General features: G+C 35.7%; 1 protein-coding gene across 4 annotated transcripts in view; it reads left to right on the forward strand.

The window, feature by feature from the left end:
- Positions 1-19,407, forward strand: part of PALS1 (protein associated with LIN7 1, MAGUK p55 family member) — a 145,484-nt gene that overhangs the window by 51,122 nt on the left and 74,955 nt on the right. Inside the window, exons 1-2 of one of the 4 annotated variants that reach the window (XM_016427657.2) lie at positions 6,702-7,084; positions 12,035-12,550. In XM_016427657.2, the coding sequence (XP_016283143.1) occupies positions 12,184-12,550 (367 nt within the window). In that variant the 5' untranslated portion in view covers positions 6,702-7,084; positions 12,035-12,183. Of the gene's footprint in view, positions 1-6,701; positions 7,085-12,034; positions 12,551-14,680; positions 14,879-19,407 lie in introns of those variants that run through there. The other 3 variants (XM_001369870.4, XM_007473067.3, XM_056810932.1) reach the window with 3 other exon arrangements.

Below are 19,407 nucleotides of genomic sequence, written 5' to 3' on the forward strand. Positions count from 1 at the left end.
ATACCTTTTAGACTGAAAAAAAAAAAAGAATTGATTTCTGATAGTCTATGAGAATAAAATCTCTTTTTTAAAATTTAGAATATTTTTTCATGGTTACATGATTCATGATCTCCCCACTCCCTCTCCTCTTTCCTCCCCCCCCCCTCCCCAAGCCAACAAGCAGTTCCACTGGGTTATACATGTATCATTGTTCAAAAACTATTTTCATGTTATTCATATTTTTGCAATAGAGCGATCTTTTAATGCCAAAACCCTATTCTTATCCCTATTGAACTATGTGATTGATCATGTTTTTCTTTTGCATTTCTGTTTCCACAGTTCTTTATCTGGATATGAATAGTGTTCTTTCTCATAAGTTTAATGAATTAATTTAGAATATTTTTCTATGGGTACAAGGTTCGTGCTCTTTCTCTGCCTTTCCCAAACCCCCTCCCATAGCTGATGTGCAATTCCACTGGGTTTTACATGTGTCATTGATCAAGATCCATTTCTATACTATATATTTTCACTAGGATGATCATTTGGAATCTACATCCCCAATCATATCCCCATCAACCCATGTGATCAAGCAGTTGTTTTTCTTCTGTGTTTCTTCTCCCACAGTTCTTCCTCTGAATGCGGATAGTGTTTTTTCTTATAAGTCCCTCAGAATTATCCTGCATCATTGCATTGCTGCTAGTAGAAAAGTCTATTACATTCAGTTGTGCCACAGAGTATCAGTCTCTGTGTACAATGTTCTCCTGGTTCTGTTCCTTTTACTCTGCATCAATTCCTGGAGGTCTTTTCAGTTTACATGGAATTCCTCCTGTTACTGTTCCTTTCAGCACAATAGAGAATAAAATCTCTTAGTCCTTATATGTACTGTATAGTTTGTAGCTTAATGATTTAGTAATGGTAACCTATTTGTATAAAAAACATTCTGGAAAGCTTAAAAATAAATGTGCTTTTATTATGTTAAACAGTATCTTAAACCAAGACCTAGCTTTATTTATGGAGGAGAAATTGTTGAGGTTGTTCTATTAAGGTCAGAGATAAAAGGAAGAATGTACATTGTCAAGAGTATAGTTGTTGATACGGTTCTGTAAATGCTATCAATAGCAACAAAATAAAAAGAAACTGAAGTAATCCATATAGTAAATGAAGAAAATAGGTTTTTGCAATTAATGGTTTAAAGACATTTATAACAGTGGTATCAAACTTAAATAGAAATAACCTCTAAACCAAACAGGATTCCTAGATGGCTCAGTGGATTGAGAGTCAGGCCTAGAGATGGGAGGTCCTGGGTTCAAATTCAGCCTCAGATACTTCCTGGCTTTATGATCCTGGTTAAGTCACTTAACCCTCATTGTCTGTCCTGTACCACTCCTCTGCTAGGAAACCAATATGCAATATTGATTCTAAGACAGAAGACCAGGGTATTTATATATTCTTTTTAAATTAATACAGCAACATTAAAATCAGATAGGAACAAAAAAGTTATTTCAATAAAATAGCAGGATATAAAATAGCCCAACCAAAATATTCAGTTTTTGTATTACTAATAAGAATCAAAGGGAAGAAATATAAATATATATATAAAATATAAAAATAATTTCCTTTTAAAATGATAATGGCATGTATAAAATAGTACAGCATGGCTACAGAGAAATCATATGGCTATCAGTGCAAAACACTATAGAAATAAAAGAAGACTTCAATAATTAGAGAGATATTAACTTCCCAGCTGGGGTGTGCTTATGTAAACATACTAACATTTCCAGCTAATTAGATTTAAGGTCATACTTAAATAACAAAATTCTCTTAGAAGAACAAAAGTAAAAGAATCTCAAGGAAAACAATGAAAAAAAATTGGGGAGAGGCTGGCACTATACTACAATGTTAGTAATCATGTGAATTAATTTGGTTTTCATTTAAAAATAGAAAAGTAGATCATGGGGGCAGCTGGGTAGCTCAGTGGATTGAGAACCAGGCCTAGAGACAGAAGGTCCTAGGTTCAAATCTGGCCTTAGCCACTTCCTAGCTGTGTGACTTTGGGCAAGTCACTTGACCCCCATTGCCTAGCCCTTACCACTCTTCTGCCTTGGAGCCAATACACAGTATTGACTCCAAGATGGAAGGTGGTAAGGGTTTGTTGTTGTTGTTGTTTTTTAAAAGAAAAGTAGATCATTGGAACATAATCAGACAGGAGGCATTCAAACAGAGTAGCATAGTGTTTTATAAATCCAGTAATACTAGTTGCTTGAGTAAGGATTCAGTATTTGGCCAAATTTTTTTTTTTAAACTAGAAAGATGACTAGTATAAATGAACTTTAGACTAATATCTCATATATCACAATAAACTCCAGATGCTACATGACCTAGTATAAAAGGTCATATATAAATTAGCAGAATTTTCACAATTATATATGAGGGACAGAAAATTCCTGACTAAACGGGTGATCACAAAAAATAATAAAAGGAAAGTGAACAGCTTTTTGATTATGTAAAATTGAAAATGTTTTACATAAAATCATTGCAGTTAAAAATTAGAAGGGAAAATAAGTGGGAATAGATCTTTCCATCCAGTTTTCCTCATAAAGGTCTGATATCCAAGATAAAAAAAGCTATTCCCTTTAGAAGTAAGTGGTTAAAATGTATGAATAAATAAACAGCTATTAGGTGTTTACTATGTGACAAACATGCTAAGTGCTAGGGACACACACACACACACACACACACACACACACACACACACACACAAAAGAAGCTTACATATACTTTATTTCTTTGGCCAACTTACCAGCATTTTCTTTCTTGTTTACCTCTCTTTAAAACATCTTTTAAACAAATATGGGTAGTCAAGTAAAACAAATTTCTACATCAGTTATGTCCAGATATATGTCTTATTCTTCATTTCGAGTCCATTCATCATCTTCAGGAAGTAAGTAGCATTAAAAAAAAAAGTTCATACCTTCTGTCTTAGAATTGATACTATGAAGTTTTTGTACAAACAAAACCAATGTAACTAAAATTAGAAGGGAAGCAACAAATTGGGAAACAATCTTCATAAAAACCTCTGACAAAGGTTTAATTACTCAAATTTACAAAGAACTAAATCAATTGTACAAAAAATCAAACCATTCTCCAATTGATAAATGGGCAAGGGACATGAACAGGCAGTTTTCAGATAAAGAAATCAAAACTATCAATAAGCACATGAAAAAGTGTTCCACATCTCATATAATTAGAGAGATGCAAATCAAAACAACTCTGAGGTATCACCTCACACCTAGCAGATTGGTTAACATGACAGCAAAGGAAAGTAATGAATACTGGAGGGGATGTGGCAAAGTAGGGACATTAATTCATTGCTGGTGGAGTTGTGGACTGGTCCAACCATTCTGGAGGGCAATTTGTAACTATGCCCAAAGGGTGATAAAAGACTGTCTGCCCTTTGATCCAGCCATAGCACTGCTGGGTTTGTACCCCAAAGAGATAAAAAGGAAAAAGACTTGTACAAGAATATTCATAGCTGCGCTCTTTGTGGTGGCAAAAATTTGGAAAATGAGGAGATGCCCTCCAATTGGGGAATGGCTGAACAAATTGTGGTATATGTTGGTGATGGAATATTATTGTGCTAAAAGGAATAATAAAGTAGAGGAATTCCATGGAGACTGGAACGACCTCCAAATAGTGATGCAGAGCGAAAGAAGCAGAACCAGGAAAACATTGTACACAGAGACTGATACATTGTGGTACAACTGAAGGTGATGGACTTCTCCACTAGTGTCAATGCAATGTCCCTGAACAATCTGCAGGGATCTAAAAAACACTATCCACAAGCAGAGGATAAACTGTGGGAGTAAAAACACCGACGAAAAGCACCTGCTTGACTACAGGGATGGAGGGGATACGACTGAGGAGAGACTCTAAATGAACACTCTAATGCAAATACCAACAATATGGAAATGGGTTCGAACCAAGAACACATGTGATACCCAGTGGAGTCGTGCGTTGGCTATGGGAGAGGTGGTGGGAAGGGGGTGGGGGGGGAAGAAAAGAAAATGATCTTTGTTTCCAATGAATAATGTTTGGAAATGACCAAATAAAATAATGTTTAAAGTGAAAAAAAAAAAGAATTGATACTATGTAATTGGTTCCAAGGCAGAAGAGGGGAATGGCTAGGCAGTTGGAGTTTAATGATTCATCCAGGGCAGGAAGTGGAAGCTAGGAAGAATCTAAAGCCAGATGTGAAACTATCAGGACCTCCCATCTCTAAGGCTGACTCTATCCACTGAGCAACCGTTGCCTCTAGCATTCTTTATGATCAGTCCTCTGGAATAATGACTCATCTTTTTATTGATCATAGTTCTTATTGTTTTTTTACAATGCATCTGTTCATACACATCTTCCAGGGTTCTCTGAAACCATCTCTTTTCATTTCTTACTATACAATAGTATTCCAATTTACTCACATACTTTGGCGAAGGTTTTCAAGTTCGAGTGCCTAAACTGTAATTTCAAGTTGCCCGTGAGCCCCCTAAATTACACCAGAGAGCAGAGGGAGGAAGGAAGTGCTTGCTTTGGGCTGCTGGACAGAGGAATGGGGCATGTAAAAAATGTTCTTGGGGGCTGGGAAGAGTGGGAATGGAGCAGCTCCCCCAGTGCTGGCTCTGTACTCGTGCCACACCTTCAATGCTATACTATAGTTTGTTCAACCATTCCCCAATTATGGGCACCTGGTAGTTTTTCACCCCCATAGTTTCCTTCTTTGCCACCACAAAATAAACTACTATAAATATTTTTGTATATATATATATTTGGATCAATTTACTCCTTGATCCCTTTTGTGTGTAGTTCTAACAGGAACAGGGAAAGGGATGTATTTAACAATTCTATATGAGGTCTATGGGTATGCATAATTTTTTGGCCATAGTTTTTAAAGTTCAATTTTATTTAATTTTCATGTTCCCCACCTCAATGAGAAGGAAAAAAATAACTGTCTAGAAAAGTCAAGCAACTATGTTATAAACCTATGTATTTAAGCAAACAAGATTCTTACATTGATCATAAAAAAAGATAACATAATTTGCATTCTGAGACAATTGACTCCCTGGAGTGAGTAGCAGTTCCCTAATGAGTTCTCTGAATTGTAGTTGGTTGTATTGATGAGAATTCCCAATTCCTTTGAAGTTATTGACCTCTACAATGTTTTTGTTATTTTAAAAATTACTCTTGGTGTTGGTTCATATAACTGTTCCAAGGTTTCCCTAAAACCATTCATTTATTGAATTTCTTTATTAAAAAACCCCACTGATTTTGCTTTCTCAAAAATTTTATTTTTAACATTCTTGGTTTTTATTTTGAATTCTTTCTCTTCCTTTCATACCTTCCCCTACCCACAGAGAATACAAGCAATATATCAATTATATATATATATATATATAATCGTGCAAAACAAATTTCCATATCAATAGGAGGAATAAAAGGTGAAAAATACACTGAGAAAATTATACTTAAATTTTTACTCGAGTTTATCACTTTTTTCTCTAGAAATAGAATTTTTTTCATCATGAAATCATTTTCATCTTGAAAATGTCTTGCATCATTTTATTGACCACAGTAGGCAACTTTCACAGTTGATCATCATTGTAATGTTTCCTGTTTCTTTGTACTTCTCTTTGCATCAGTTCATATAAATCTTGCCATATTTTTCTGAAACTACCCCTCTCAATATTTCTTACAGCATAGTATTATGCCAGCCCAATCATATGTCCCAGCTTGTTTAGCCATTCCCCAACTAATGAACATCTCAATTTCCAATTCCTTACCACTATCATAAAAGCTGCTGTAGATATTTTTGTACATATAGGCACTTTGCCTTTTTCTTTTATCTCTTTGGTCTGCATACCTCGTAATGGTATTTCTGGGTAAAAGGGTATGCAGAGTTTTATAGTTCTTTGGACATAGTTCCAAATTGTTCTCCAGAACAATCGAACCTAGTTCACAATACCACTTATAGTTTATTAGTATACTGGTTCTTTCTCATCCCCTCCTGCATTTTTCATTTCTAATAGGTTTGAGGTGGTATTTGAGAATTATTTTACTTTGCATTTCTCTCCAATACAGATTTAGTTCATTTTTTTTTCATGACCATAGATAGCTTTGATTTCTTCTTCTGGAAACTGCTTGTTCATATTCTTTGACCACTCAATTGGGAATGGTTCTTTTATAAATTTGACTCAATTTCCTATATATTTGAGGAATGAGGCCTTTATCAGCAAAAACTTTGTTTTTTTGGTATTCATTATCTATGGTACCTTTTAGTAAAATGTAATTTCCCTGTTTATTATCTCCTTTAGTTAGGTCTGTTTTTGCTCTTTTTTCCCCCCCTGAGGTTATGATTGCTAACCCCTGGCCCCCCCCCTTTTTTTTTTTCAGCTGAAGCATAAGATTCTTCTCCAAGTCTTTATTTTAACTATGTGTGTCTTTCTTTTTCAAATATGGCTCTCTTTGGCAACATATTGTTGGATTTTGACTTTTAATCCATTCTATCTCATTACTAGATTAGAGTTGGAAGGAACACTTCCAAGGGCCTTCTCTTCCAACTCCTTTAGAGAAGCAGTTACCTAAGATTTCAAAGCTAATAAATAGTAAAAATCCCATGACTATAAATACAGTGCCCTACTGTAGAGGTTTTCTTAGTTTCATTATTCTATCCTAGTAGAAAAAAGTTGTTTTCTGCCAACTGAACTGTGCAGGTTTAAGTACTTTTTTCTTTTTTAGTATTCTGCACTTGAGCTCGTCTGAGTTTTCTTTTTAAAAAATTTTAAGGGATTTGGCTAAGTATTGCAAGAAAACTAGAGATAATGAACAACATAGAGAAAAGAATTTTCATGATTTGCATGAAGTAAGTTCTTTTTACCAGTTTTAAAGTTTTAGCTGACAAAGCTGTTGCTCTGGCAACAAATTGTGTTGCTCCACAGAATACCAGAAGAATCCTAAAAAATGAAAGTTCTCAGCTACTGCTTAGTGCTGGGGAAAAATGGATATTAAAGATCTGAGTCTTTTGGGCAGCCAGTTGGATCATATTTATGTAGATGAGGTATGTAGTTCTTTCGTGTTTCTTTGGTTTTTATGTACCTACATACTCAGGACTTGCAATATAAATGAAATTTCATACTTCTACCATTCCTTCATTGACTTTTCCAGCTTTCTCTACACCAGTAGTTGAAAGACTAATTCCTAATATTTTATCCTCAGCATTCTAGTGTTCTTGTATGATGTAGAAGAGATCTCAGGGAGACAGCGATCTTTTATTTAACATGTATGGACACCTAGAGCTTAAGTGACTTGCCCAATGTGCCATTGTTAGTGACTGAACTTTGTTTTGGATCCGTGTTCTTCTGTTACAAATCAAGTGTTCCTTCTGTTTTTCCCTGGTTTTAAAATATCTACCTCTTTCTGAAACTAAACCTATTCTCCCTTGTAAGAGAATAGTTTAAAAATTAATTTTAGGTTCTCTTATTTCTTGCCTCGTATCATTGCTGAAAGAATTGACTTCCAGAATTGGATTTCTTCTTCTATTGTTCTAAGGAACTTTGACAAGAAAAGTTAATCTGGAGAATTAAACTCCCAAATGACAGTTTTTTACTTTCTTTTCTGCACTATCAGCTGCCCTCTGATTACAATTCCTTTTTTTTGTCTCTAGCTTGATAGTCTTCTGATTCTCTTTGCTTTCTTAATTTGTCATTTTCTAGTATGGGTTTCTTTTGTTTTCCTTCTCTGTGATCCTTTCTTTTTGCTTCCCTTTTTTTGTTATCCCTCTTGTTGTCTTTTCTTTATCATAGACTCCTTGCCTTTAGTTAATTTTTCCCTTCTAGCTCAATACACTAAGATTTATGAGTTGGGACTCACATTTCTGAAACTCCTCCTTTTAATTATATAGTAGTGACAATATGTATTTCTGAATATACATCTGTTGCAAATCTAAAGACCTCAAGAGTAAAGTAGCATATTCAGGACGTACACCCAGTTCCCTTAACTCCAAATCTAGAATTTATTCAGTCAGGATTATAGTCTTATTATACCTTAAAAATCATCTAGTCCAAACTCTTCCCATCAATCTCAATACAAAATTCTTTTGCAGATGATCAGAATCATCTAATCAGCCTAGATCAAAACAGTCAGTTGACCTCACTGGGTTCTTTCATGACAAATAGTTCCATTGTTGGACAATTCTAAATGTTGAGTATCTTTCTTATAGTAAACTTAAAGTTGTTTCCTTGCAACAGCACACAATTTTCCATAGAAACAATGTAAATGTCAAGAAGGCTTCTGTGTCTGTCCACAAAAGCCTGTTTAACCTTTGTTATGGGAAGGTTCAACTTGACCACAGAATGCAGCATTTGAAGGAGATGAATAAGGAAGATGAGGTGGGTGGGCTACCTGGAGACAACTACCAAGGGATTCAGGCAACTTGGTAGCACAGTGAAAGAATGTCAAGCCTGGAGTTGGGAGAACCTGAGTTCAGATCTTACCTCAGATGCTGGGTGGCATTAATCAAGTCACTTAACCTCAAGTGCCTAGCACTCTCGGAGACAGACAGTAAGGATTATTAAAAAAAAAACCAAAAAACAACAGCAGCAGCAAAATAAGGGACTCTTCATGAGAAGATGGAGAAACTTTGATATCTATAACTCTTTCATCTGGATAGTGTCATTCTACATTTATTTCTGTAAAATAAAGTGATATTTCACTCCTTGGGTAAAGTAAATCGACAAAGGAAAGTTGGGAGATTTGGATTAGAATTCCCCAGCTATATTTTGAAGATATAGGTTGTTTTTAAGTCAGATATTTCCTATATACCATACTTGGATTTGGTAATTTTAAAAGAATTCAGTGTAATAAAATAGACTTAATCCTAAAACTATTGAACATAATATTTCTTAGGTGTTTGAAGAAACATTTCTGGGTCTTTAAGTATCTTGTGCTGGATTTTAGATAAATAATACCTTTCATTTAATTTTCAATAACCAATTGTTCATTATTATATAAAATAGCTCTTATGACTGGAAATTCAAGTCAATATGAGATTGAAACTAAATTTGCCGTTAGAGTTCTGCAACATTTTAGATCTTGCCTTTTTACCTTTCTAAATTAAAATAAATTTAAATTTGATTTTTAAGACTGACAGTGTGTTAAAACATATTAAAATACTCTTGGATATTCTAGAATCAGAATTGGGAGTTAACAATTTAATTTTCTAAGAGTATTAATGTCATGCATCCCTTTGGTTTCTCCCCCGGACCTAAGCCATAGAACTGAAACTTGAATTACTAGAACTCCTACACAAATTTTTGCTGATTTGGAGTTCTAGTTATTTCATGCTGGTTTTTTTGCTCAGTTGGTATTATGTAAAGCTCAAGGACCCTCCTTCACAAATCTAGTATCAGTTTATTTTGAAAAAAGCAAACAAACAAAAAACCCAACAAACTATGTTAATATATATTATTACCTGTGTGGAGAATCTATATAAATAGTTTAATAGGAGTTCCTGTTACTGAAGAGTGAGGCTCAAATTATATAGAGAACAAAACTAGAGTATATTGGAAAATTTTATTACTTGACATGAGCAGTATCCCCCGAGTTGTTTTTTCCAGTAGTTGAGATGAATTGTGTTAACCAACTATGTTCTTTTGCTCAGTTCCCATTTATGACTAAAGACATGGTTTTTTTTTTAAAGATACTGATTCTGTTTTAACTTTCAGTTTTACCTCATCAGCACCACTTTATCCAAATGTTAGTCACCTGCCAAGATGTTGCCTGGTTTTTAAGTTTATTGCTTAGTGGGATTTTCTTTTTCTTAACAGCTATCTCTTAAATCAAAATCATTATCTCTTAAATCCACATAACAAATAGCATAAATTAGGGGTCAGTAAGAACTACCAAGGAGTCTTCTAACTATGACCTGCTATTGTGGACCTAGGAGAACTATTTCAGTCACTTGGGAAATCTGGCATTACCAAAACTGAGAAAATTTTTTTGATTCAAGTGACATAATAAGGCCAGTGAGTTAAGAATAATTTTTTATATTTTTAATGCAATGATTTATTTCAAAATGTCCAAAACCATTGGAGAGGGGGGCCAGATTTTAAAGCCTTTTGGCATAGTTTCCTTACAACTGGCATGATGACTATCTTGATTTTTTTTTTAACCCTTACCTTCCCTCTTGGAGTCAATATTGGCTCCAAGGCAGAAGAGTGGTAAGGGCTAGGCAATGGGGGTCAAGTGATTTGCCCAGGGTCACACAGATGGGAAGTGTTTGAGGCCAAATTTGAACCTAGGACCTCCTCTAGGTCTGGTTCTCAATCCACTGAGCTACCCAGCTGCCCCTGACTATCTTGATTTTTGAAAAGGATTAAAAAGTAAATTGTCAAAACATAGGCAAATTCACATGTTGAACTGATTCTGGTTCAGTTGAGTGCCTTTTTCTCCACTGAAAAGCTCAAATAATGACTAGGTCTGGTGGGAGAGCAATGCTTTTTATATTATAATGAAGAAGCTGCAGGGCAAAGTTAGGGCATTGCCTCTCATTATACACAAGACATAGAAACTTCTTTCAGTTTCTACCTGCCTTCTGTTATAGGGTCGACTGTGCAACCAGTAATCTAAATTCATATTTGGCTTGAATTTCCAGCTGTGCCACATTATCGGGATTTCCTTCCCTTTCTGAAGTAAATTCCTTTTTATCAAAGAGGCTTCTGCAAACTCCTAACTTCTGTGTACATACAGACCTGACCCAGCTCAGGAAGAAATGATGATCTGAAGAATTCAAAGAAACATGAAAAGCCCTATTAAGAGAATTAAAGCAAAATAAAGCAAACACAGAGTCATCCAGATAGACATAAAATGACTATTGCAAGAAGAATGAAGTTAAAGCAGTGACTATGTAATGTGAATGACAATCTGGGCCCTAGAGAAGAGATAAGAAAACCCTTTTGAAAAGGGTTGGAGGGGGAGTCTATGGGTGTGAAATAGTGGTATGTCCTTGAGCCCTTTGTATTTATTAGTTTTGTTGAATTGGGTTTTTTTTTGTTGGTTTTTAAAATCTGTTATGGGGGCAGCTGGGTAGCTCAGTGGATTGAGAACCAGACCTAGAGGAGGTCCTAGGTTCAAATCTGACCTCAGACAATTCCCAGCTGTGTGACCCTGGGCAAGTCACTTGACCCCCATTGTCTAGCCCTTACCACTCTTCTGCCTTGGAGCCAATACACAGTATTGAATCTAAGACCAAAGGTAAGGGTTTTTAAAAAAAAATCTGTTACAAAGGAAGTTTTGTTTAAGAAATGGAGGGATGTGTTCAGAAATGAATTGTGGCAAAGGCATTTATAAAATTTAAAATAGGAAGAAGGGCTTAATAATACAAGTGAATTTTAAAACCCTCACAGTACTGTTTCTGAAACATGTATCTTGTTTTGTAGATCCCATTGAGTATTCAGATAGTCATGAGAGCATACAGTAATGCTTATATTTTGAAGATAGTGTCTGACACACACACACACACACACACACACACACAATCACCTCATTTTCTTTTTACTTGGTGGTGGTTTAGAGAAAAAATTTCATCTTTGTAAATAGTAGTTGTTGATTAAAACATATTTGTAATAATTTAGTTTTTGACCTCTTAAGAAAAATTAGCAAATAAAAAGTTCCAGAATGCTTTTGTGGAGAAATATCTTGAAAATATGACATACCTGGCTTGGTCTGTTTAATGTTTACTTAGTAGATAAATTCTATAGCTTCATTTCCTGAGCCTGTGGGTCTTTTAAATCCCATCCCAATTGTACTTTGTTAAACTAGTATTCTTTATCACTTGAGCAGCTTTCTAACAGTTATCAATTAAAATCAATTTTATACATCATAATTTATAAATATGAAGGGAAAGAGTTTAGTTATAAATTGTTATGGAGACTAGTAGATTCAGCAGTATATAAAATTTGCCTTTGTATTGAAATTCTAACTTGTACTTTTCATTTTTTTGTTTTTTTAGATTTCCTTCATGGAAAGAGCCTTGTAATATGATTATGAAGTTTCTGTTTCAAGAAGTTTCTTCTGGAATAAAAATGGATTTTATATGGCAGAATCAAAATAATTGTTTTTTTATATAAAAAAAGTGGTGCATATTTTAAATAAATAATCATGACAACTTCCCATATGAATGGGCATATTACAGATGAATCAGACATTGAAGTAAAAAATGTTGATCTGACATCTCCAGAAGAACCTCAGAGACATCGAGAGATGGCGGTTGATTGCCCTGGAGATTTGGGAACTAGAATGATGCCAGTGCGTCGAAGTACACAACTAGAACGAATTCGCCAGCAACAGGAGGACATGAGGCGTAGGAGAGAAGAAGAAGGAAGAAAACAAGAACTAGACCTTAATTCATCCATGAGACTTAAGAAACTAGCACAAATCCCTCCTAAAATTGGTATAGATAATCCTATTTTTGATACTGAAGAAGGAGTTGTCTTGGAGAGTCCTCATTGTGCTGTGAGGATATTAGGTAAGTAGAAAATGTAAAGTAACCCTAAATATTATGCTTTAAAGTACTTAATTTCATATTGTACTGGCATGATGACTATCTTGGTTTTTTTTTTTTAACCCTTACCTTCCCTCTTGGAGTCAATATTGGCTCCAAGGCAGAAGAGTGGTAAGGGCTAGACAATGGGGGTCAAGTGATTTGCCCAGGGTCACACAGATGGTCACACACATAAAGTACATAATTTCATATAAAATAACATATTAGAAGAGATAAAAGGGAATGAAGTGGTAAGAAAAGAGCCAGAATTTTATTCTAGACTCATTAAAAAACTCAAGTTGTAAGGAACCTGAAGCCTTGGATCTAGTCCACCCTGTATTTAAAGTGAATACTTTCTATTTTACCCAACAGGTGGTTATCTAGTCTTTTTGAGCCCTATAAAAAAATTTCTCTTGATTTTTGAATGTTCATTACTTAAGATCAGTTTATATAATTATATAAAGAACTCCTTTGATAGTTGACAGTTTACCAATGAAATCTGTAAATTTAGGCCATTTTTTTATATTGGTAGTGCCCTACCATGAGCAATTGATATATATATATATATATATATATATATATATATATATATATATATATATATATATATATATATATATATATATAAGTTATCTTTCTTTACTTAGTTTTGTAGTTATATTTATATAATTTCCATGTATATCTTAGTAGGTAGACTCCCAGATATTTTATATTCTTTAATTATTTAGGTTTGGGATTTTTTCCAATCCCATCTTACTGTTTTTTTCTTGGTAATAGAAATCCTGATTTTGGTGAATTTACTTTAAAATATTCAGCTACTTTACAACAATTATTATTTCAGTTAATTTTTAATTGACTCTAGGATTCTCTTGAGTAAATAATCATGGCATCTTTTGAAAGGGGCAATTATTTTTTCTCTATGGCTATGTTCCCCCCCCCCCCCCCCCCTTCAGTTTTTCTTGTTTTATGATTTCGAAAACCAGTTTGGTAGAGGTTAAGAAAATTTGAGGAGAGGAAGTATAGGCCATGAATATAGACTAGACAACTTTTTAAAGGAGTTTGGCTGAGAGGGGAATGATAGAATGCCATAGTTATTAGGGATGGTGGAATCTAGATAGTGTTTTCTGAGAAAGGGGAAACATGTTATAAGGAAGCTAGGAAACAAATGAATAGGAAAGGATTAAAGTTTATAGGAAGGGGTAGTAATCTGCTGTAGAAAGAGGCAGGGACTTGGACCAAGAGTGAAAATAGAAGGATGGTGACCTTGGAGGAAAGGGCCATCTCTTCATTAGAGGCTTGAGAAATTGAATAAATGGTTGGGGATGAAGTTGAGCTGTTAAAAGAAGAAGAAAGAGGAAATATTCAAATATGAAGAGATTGTTCCCAGAAAATAGCCTCTATTTGGAGGTTGTGGGTATAAAGTATGAAGTGAGACCCTTTTGGTGGGGAGTAGTAGTAGAGAAAATTCTGAAGGAAGGTTTAAGGAAAGAAGGGATTGGTAATAGGTCTTCTGGGTAATGGGTTGAGGAATTAATTAGAAGGATTGACTTGTTGTAGTGAATACCCAATTAAGGAATCAGATGGTAGGTAAATAATCTTAGGGTTGGGATTTGGCTAGATGTGAGCAGTGATAGAACAGAGGCAGTAGGAAATCTAGAGTAGAAGGTGTTTCACCTAGGGCAGTGATGGTGAACCTATGGTATAGATGCCAAAGATGGCAAACTGTGGGCATGTGGCTGCTGCTGTAATGTCAACCCCCCACCCTCACCCCCAATTAGTTACTAGAAAGGCAGAGGGACTCCACGGAGCTGTTCTCTCCTGCTTCACCATGTCTGATGACATTTTTTTATATTGCCTGCCTCCTCTGTCCAGCAGCCCAATGGGAGTGCTTTCTCTCACCCTTTGTGGGGTAAAGGGGAGGGGGCGGAGCCAGCACTTGGTCGGGAAGAGGGGCATGGCACTCAGCCTGGGGGGGTGGTCAGGCAGGGCACTGTGGGGGTTGGTTTGGGGCCTGGCACTCTGGTTTTTGCCATCATTGCTATCACTGCCAGGATTTGCCATCACTTGGGCCTAGGGGCAAAGATTGGGATGGAAGGGGGGGGGGGAGAGTATTAGCTAAAGCTGTGATTATAACTTGATAAAAGTACCTTGGGGCTGAGTGTAGGTGGGGCTGAGGAGGAAGAAATAGTTTTAGGAGAAATAGAGAGATGGAATGATGATTGGATAAAGGAGTTTCAACATTGATTATTCAAGTGGACCCTTCCAGTTGAATGATAGATAACATGATCAAGGGTGTGTTCATCCTCAAATTAGGTAGTGTGAAACAGTTTTTTTGTCCCTTAGAAGGAGTTAGACCCTTTTTTGTTTTTGCAAATACTTTTCATAATATTGAAATGGATTGTTCTTTGAATTTTATATAGATTCTTCAATAGAATTTACTTGTAAAACTATAAAATCCAGGGGGCAGCTAAGTGGCTCAGTAGATTGAGAGTCAGGCCTACAGACAGGAAGTCCTCATTCAAATTTGACCTCAGATAACTTCATAGCTATGTGACCCTGAGCAAATCACTTACCCCTACAGCTCCTCTGCCTTGGAACCAGTACACAGTATTGATTCTAAGACAGAAAGTAAGCAATTAAAAAAAAAAACCCAACTATTATATGATATGGGATTTTTTTTTCCCAGTGGGAAACAATTTTGGTTTGTTATTTTTTCCCCCAAAATTGAATTAAAAACTTATTCTGTCAGTCTTGGTATTTATATTTTATAAATTTTCATTTTATTGAAATCATAATAATAACAATACTAGTTATGTAGTGCTATAAAGTTTGGAAAGAGATTTACAAATATAATTTCATTTTATCTAAACAATATAATCTCAATTTTATCTTCTGAGCAACCCTATAATGTAAGTGCTTTTATTATTATCATTTTAAAGGTGAGGAAACTGAACTACTCATCCCTAGGCTCATAGAACTAATAAGTGGCTATTATAAGTTTTGTTGGGATATAATTGGATTGTATAATTTTTAATATATTTCCTTTCCCACTCCTTTCATCTTCTGACTCACTGGAACCTGGCTCTCTGGCCACCCTTTGTAGTACTAGTTGCAAACATTCATTTTCTCAGTTTTCTGTCATACCTCCTTCAATTAATCAATAGCTTCTCTTTCTTTTGCAATTCAGTCAAAACATTGTTACTACTCAATCAAAATTCCATAGTTGTATTCTGACCTCCAGAATAATTCTTCAGAATATTCTGACCCTCTTCCCTTTTTTAATCTGTGATTTTAGTACCTGGCTCATAGAATTCCCCTCCCCCGCCCCCCAAATCCCATCCTACCCTCACCTTCAGACACTTAGGCTAATTATTATTCCCTAAAATTTAGTATTCAAATTTTTTTGTCTCATTATTTTTAGGAAGATTAAAATCTTGTCTTATTTCCTAGGTAATTTGTTTTTTATTGTAAATAACATATTTTCTTTTGTTTTTTTTCAATCTCGTCTTTTTTCTAATATTTCTTGTATTTCATAGAATTGAGTTGTTTGTTCCAGTCTTTTCCAGGAAGGTATACTGTTTAGGTAAGATTTTCCATCTATTCTAAACTATTCTTTTACTTTTTCTTCTCATTTCATTTCTTCCAGACATTCTTGTAATTTTTGTGGGTAAACCATTTTATCATTATATATCTCCCCCCCACCCCCATTGTGATGCTACTTTTTTTCATTTTGTTTTGCCTCTTGGGCTTCTTTGTACCCATAGTATTTTTTCATCATGTTCAATTTCCATGTTGGAGTGGTTTCTGTGCTCAGCTGTTCTGATAGACTCTAATATGGAGTAATTTAGATCCCACTTTCCTTGTCCTCAGGGTACCTGCACAATCTCCCTCTTGCCTTTGTCCTTATCTTCCTGGTTTGACTCTTTTTCTATCCCTGCACATTGCCCTTTGGTGTCTGGCTTCTCTTCTTTTTTTTTTGATCCATACCCTATTTCTGTCTTGAAGTAAATACTGGGCATTGGTTCTAAGGTAGAAGAGCAGTATGGGTTAGGCAATGAAGGTTAAGTGACTTGCCCAGGGTCACACAGCTAAGAAGTGTCTAAGGCCAGATTTGAATCTAGGACCTCCTGTCTCTATGCCTGGCTCTCAATCCACTGAGCCACCCAGTTGCCCCTCTGGCTTCTCTTCCCCTCTCCCCCCCTTTTCTTTTCTTTCTTTTTTTTTATTTGGTCAATTTCAAACATTATTCCTTTGTTATAAAAATCATATTCTATTCTCCTCTCCCCTCCCCCCTCCCTTCCCATCGCCCACGTGCAATTGTACTGGGTATTACATGTGACCTTGATCAGAACCTATTTCCATGTTGATGTTTGCACTAGGGGCAATCATTTAGAGTCTACATCCCCAATCATATCCCCCTCGACCCATGTAATCAAGCAGTTTTTCTTCAGTGTTTCTACTCCCACAGGTTTTCCTCTGAATGTGGATACTGTTCTTTCTCACAGATCCCTCCGGGTTGTTCAGGATCACTGCATTGCCACTGGCTTTTCCTGGCCATACTCCTTTACCCATGTCATCTAGCCTACCTGCTTCTTAAAAAAAATAAGTTTTGTTTTGTTATCCTGTCTTCCAATTCTCACATTGTCATAGTTAATTATCTCACATATCCTCTTCTCTTAAAGAACCATCCTATGTAACGTCTTTTTAGAAAGCAAAAACATCAGAACTGATTAGTATGTTGAAAAAATCTGAAAATAGCTAGTATGTAATTCCTGTAGACCTCTTAATTCCATGAGATTGTGGTTTGGTGGGTGTCTTTTCATATCTCTTCATTTGAATTCAGATTGATTTTTATAGTTTGTTTTTTTTTAACATTATTTTATTTGGTCGTTTTCATACATTATTTACTGGAAACAAAGATCGTTTTCTTTTCCTCCCCTCCCCCCCCTTTCCCTCTCCAATAGCCGACGCATGATTCCACTGGTTATCACATGTGTTTTTGACTCGAACCCATTTCCCTGTTGTTGGAATTTGCATTATAGTGTTCATTTAGAGTCTCTCCTCAGTCTTATCTCCTCCAACCCTGTAGTCAAGCAGTTGCTTTTCATCGGTGTTTTTACTCCCATAGACTCTGCTTGTGGGTAGTATTTTTTTTTTAGATCCCTGCAGATTGTTCAGGGAAATTGCATTGATACTAATGGAGAAGTCCATCACCTTCGATTGTACCACAATGTATCAGTCTCTGTGTATAACGTTTTCCTGGTTCTGCTCCTTTCGCTCTGCATCATTTCCTGGAGGTTGTTCCAGTCTCCATGGAATTCCTCCACTTTATTATTCCTTTTAGCACAATAGTATTCCATCACCAACATATACCACAATTTGTTCAGCCATTCTCCAATTGAAGGGCATCCCCTCATTTTCCAATTTTTTGCCACCACAAAGAGCGCAGCTATGAATATTCTTGTACAAGTCTTTTTGTCTTTTATAGTTTTTTTAAATGGTTTCTTCCATTTACATAGTTTTGTAATTGTGCGATGAAATTATCCCTTTCTTGTCTTTTTCATCTCTACCTTCTCCCCCTTGTGGCCAGCAAGGAGGGGTGACAATTTTTTGTATATTTGTTCTTTATGTGTAACCAATTAAATTATCTTAGCGTTTAGGAGACCCCAAAATCCATAAAAATGTTTTTGCTTTTTGAATTTCCCAAACATTCTCTTGTCTGGCTCCTCCATTTTCTCTGGATCAAACTACTTGTTTTCTTGACTCTATATCACTTTATATAGATGTGCTTCTTTATATTCAACACATTCATCATTTCCTAAATCATAGTACTGTTAATGTATTATTTATGTACAGCAGTATGTTTATCCATTTTCCAATTGAGTATTTATTTACAATTCTTAGTTGATCACAGAAAATGTTGCTCTGAATATTTCAGAGCATATGGGGATTTTCTTCTGTAATGAATTAAAATGAAGGCTTTGACTAAATATGTGAGAATTGTAATATGGTGGTTGCCAATTAAAGTATTATAGCTCAAATCAAAATGACCTTTAGTAGCTTCTATTTACAAAGAGGTGGAAGGAGTGAAAGCAGAGAAATAAAAAAAAAAGAGGGAAGAGAAGATGTATAGCCCATCACACTAAAAATATTGCTCTGTTGCTCAGCTCAAACCAACTTGGCAGGGCTTGTTAACCCTCCACCTGAGGACCAAGTGTTCCACCAATGCTGCCTCCTCCAAGAGGGGAAGGCCTCTCCTGAACTAATCTCTCTCCAGAAAGCCAGGAAAGAAAAGGCCAACTGCTCACCCAAGAAATAATACAAGAGCCAAGGTCCAAGTCAAAACTGAGGTCCAAGTCCAAAGTCACCTTCTGGAGGCAGGTCACCAGCCCAAGCTCCAAGCCCAAGATCCAAACTGAAATCCACCAGTGAAGCTTCTTCAAAGACTATTCTCTGAAGACTACTTCTGAAGACCATCTCCAAAAGACTGCCCCCAACAGAAGTTCAGGGCTTTTATAGTGACTTCTTGTTCCTTCCTCTGTTTACAGGGGCTAATCACAGCTTCCAAATTGCCTAGCACTGCTCAGGGGAGCAGCATTTGTGGGATTCACACCTCTCATCCTCTGAAGGTGTAAACTCTTTATCAAAAGGATTCACAAGTTCCTGACTGATTGAGTTTCTGAGGGTTTGAACTCTTAAGTAAGTGACTTGTGAATTCTTTTACTTGTTGATTAACAAAGTGTTAAGTTGGGATGTTTTCAGTTTTTGGTTGATTAAAGTTAAAAGTTCCGATTGATAGACAAAGAAAGTTTGATTCACACTTCTGGGGTATGAATTTAGTA

The sequence above is a fragment of the Monodelphis domestica genome, chromosome 1 (genome assembly GCF_027887165.1).
Source record: "Monodelphis domestica isolate mMonDom1 chromosome 1, mMonDom1.pri, whole genome shotgun sequence".
NCBI classification, from domain to species: domain Eukaryota; kingdom Metazoa; phylum Chordata; class Mammalia; order Didelphimorphia; family Didelphidae; genus Monodelphis; species Monodelphis domestica.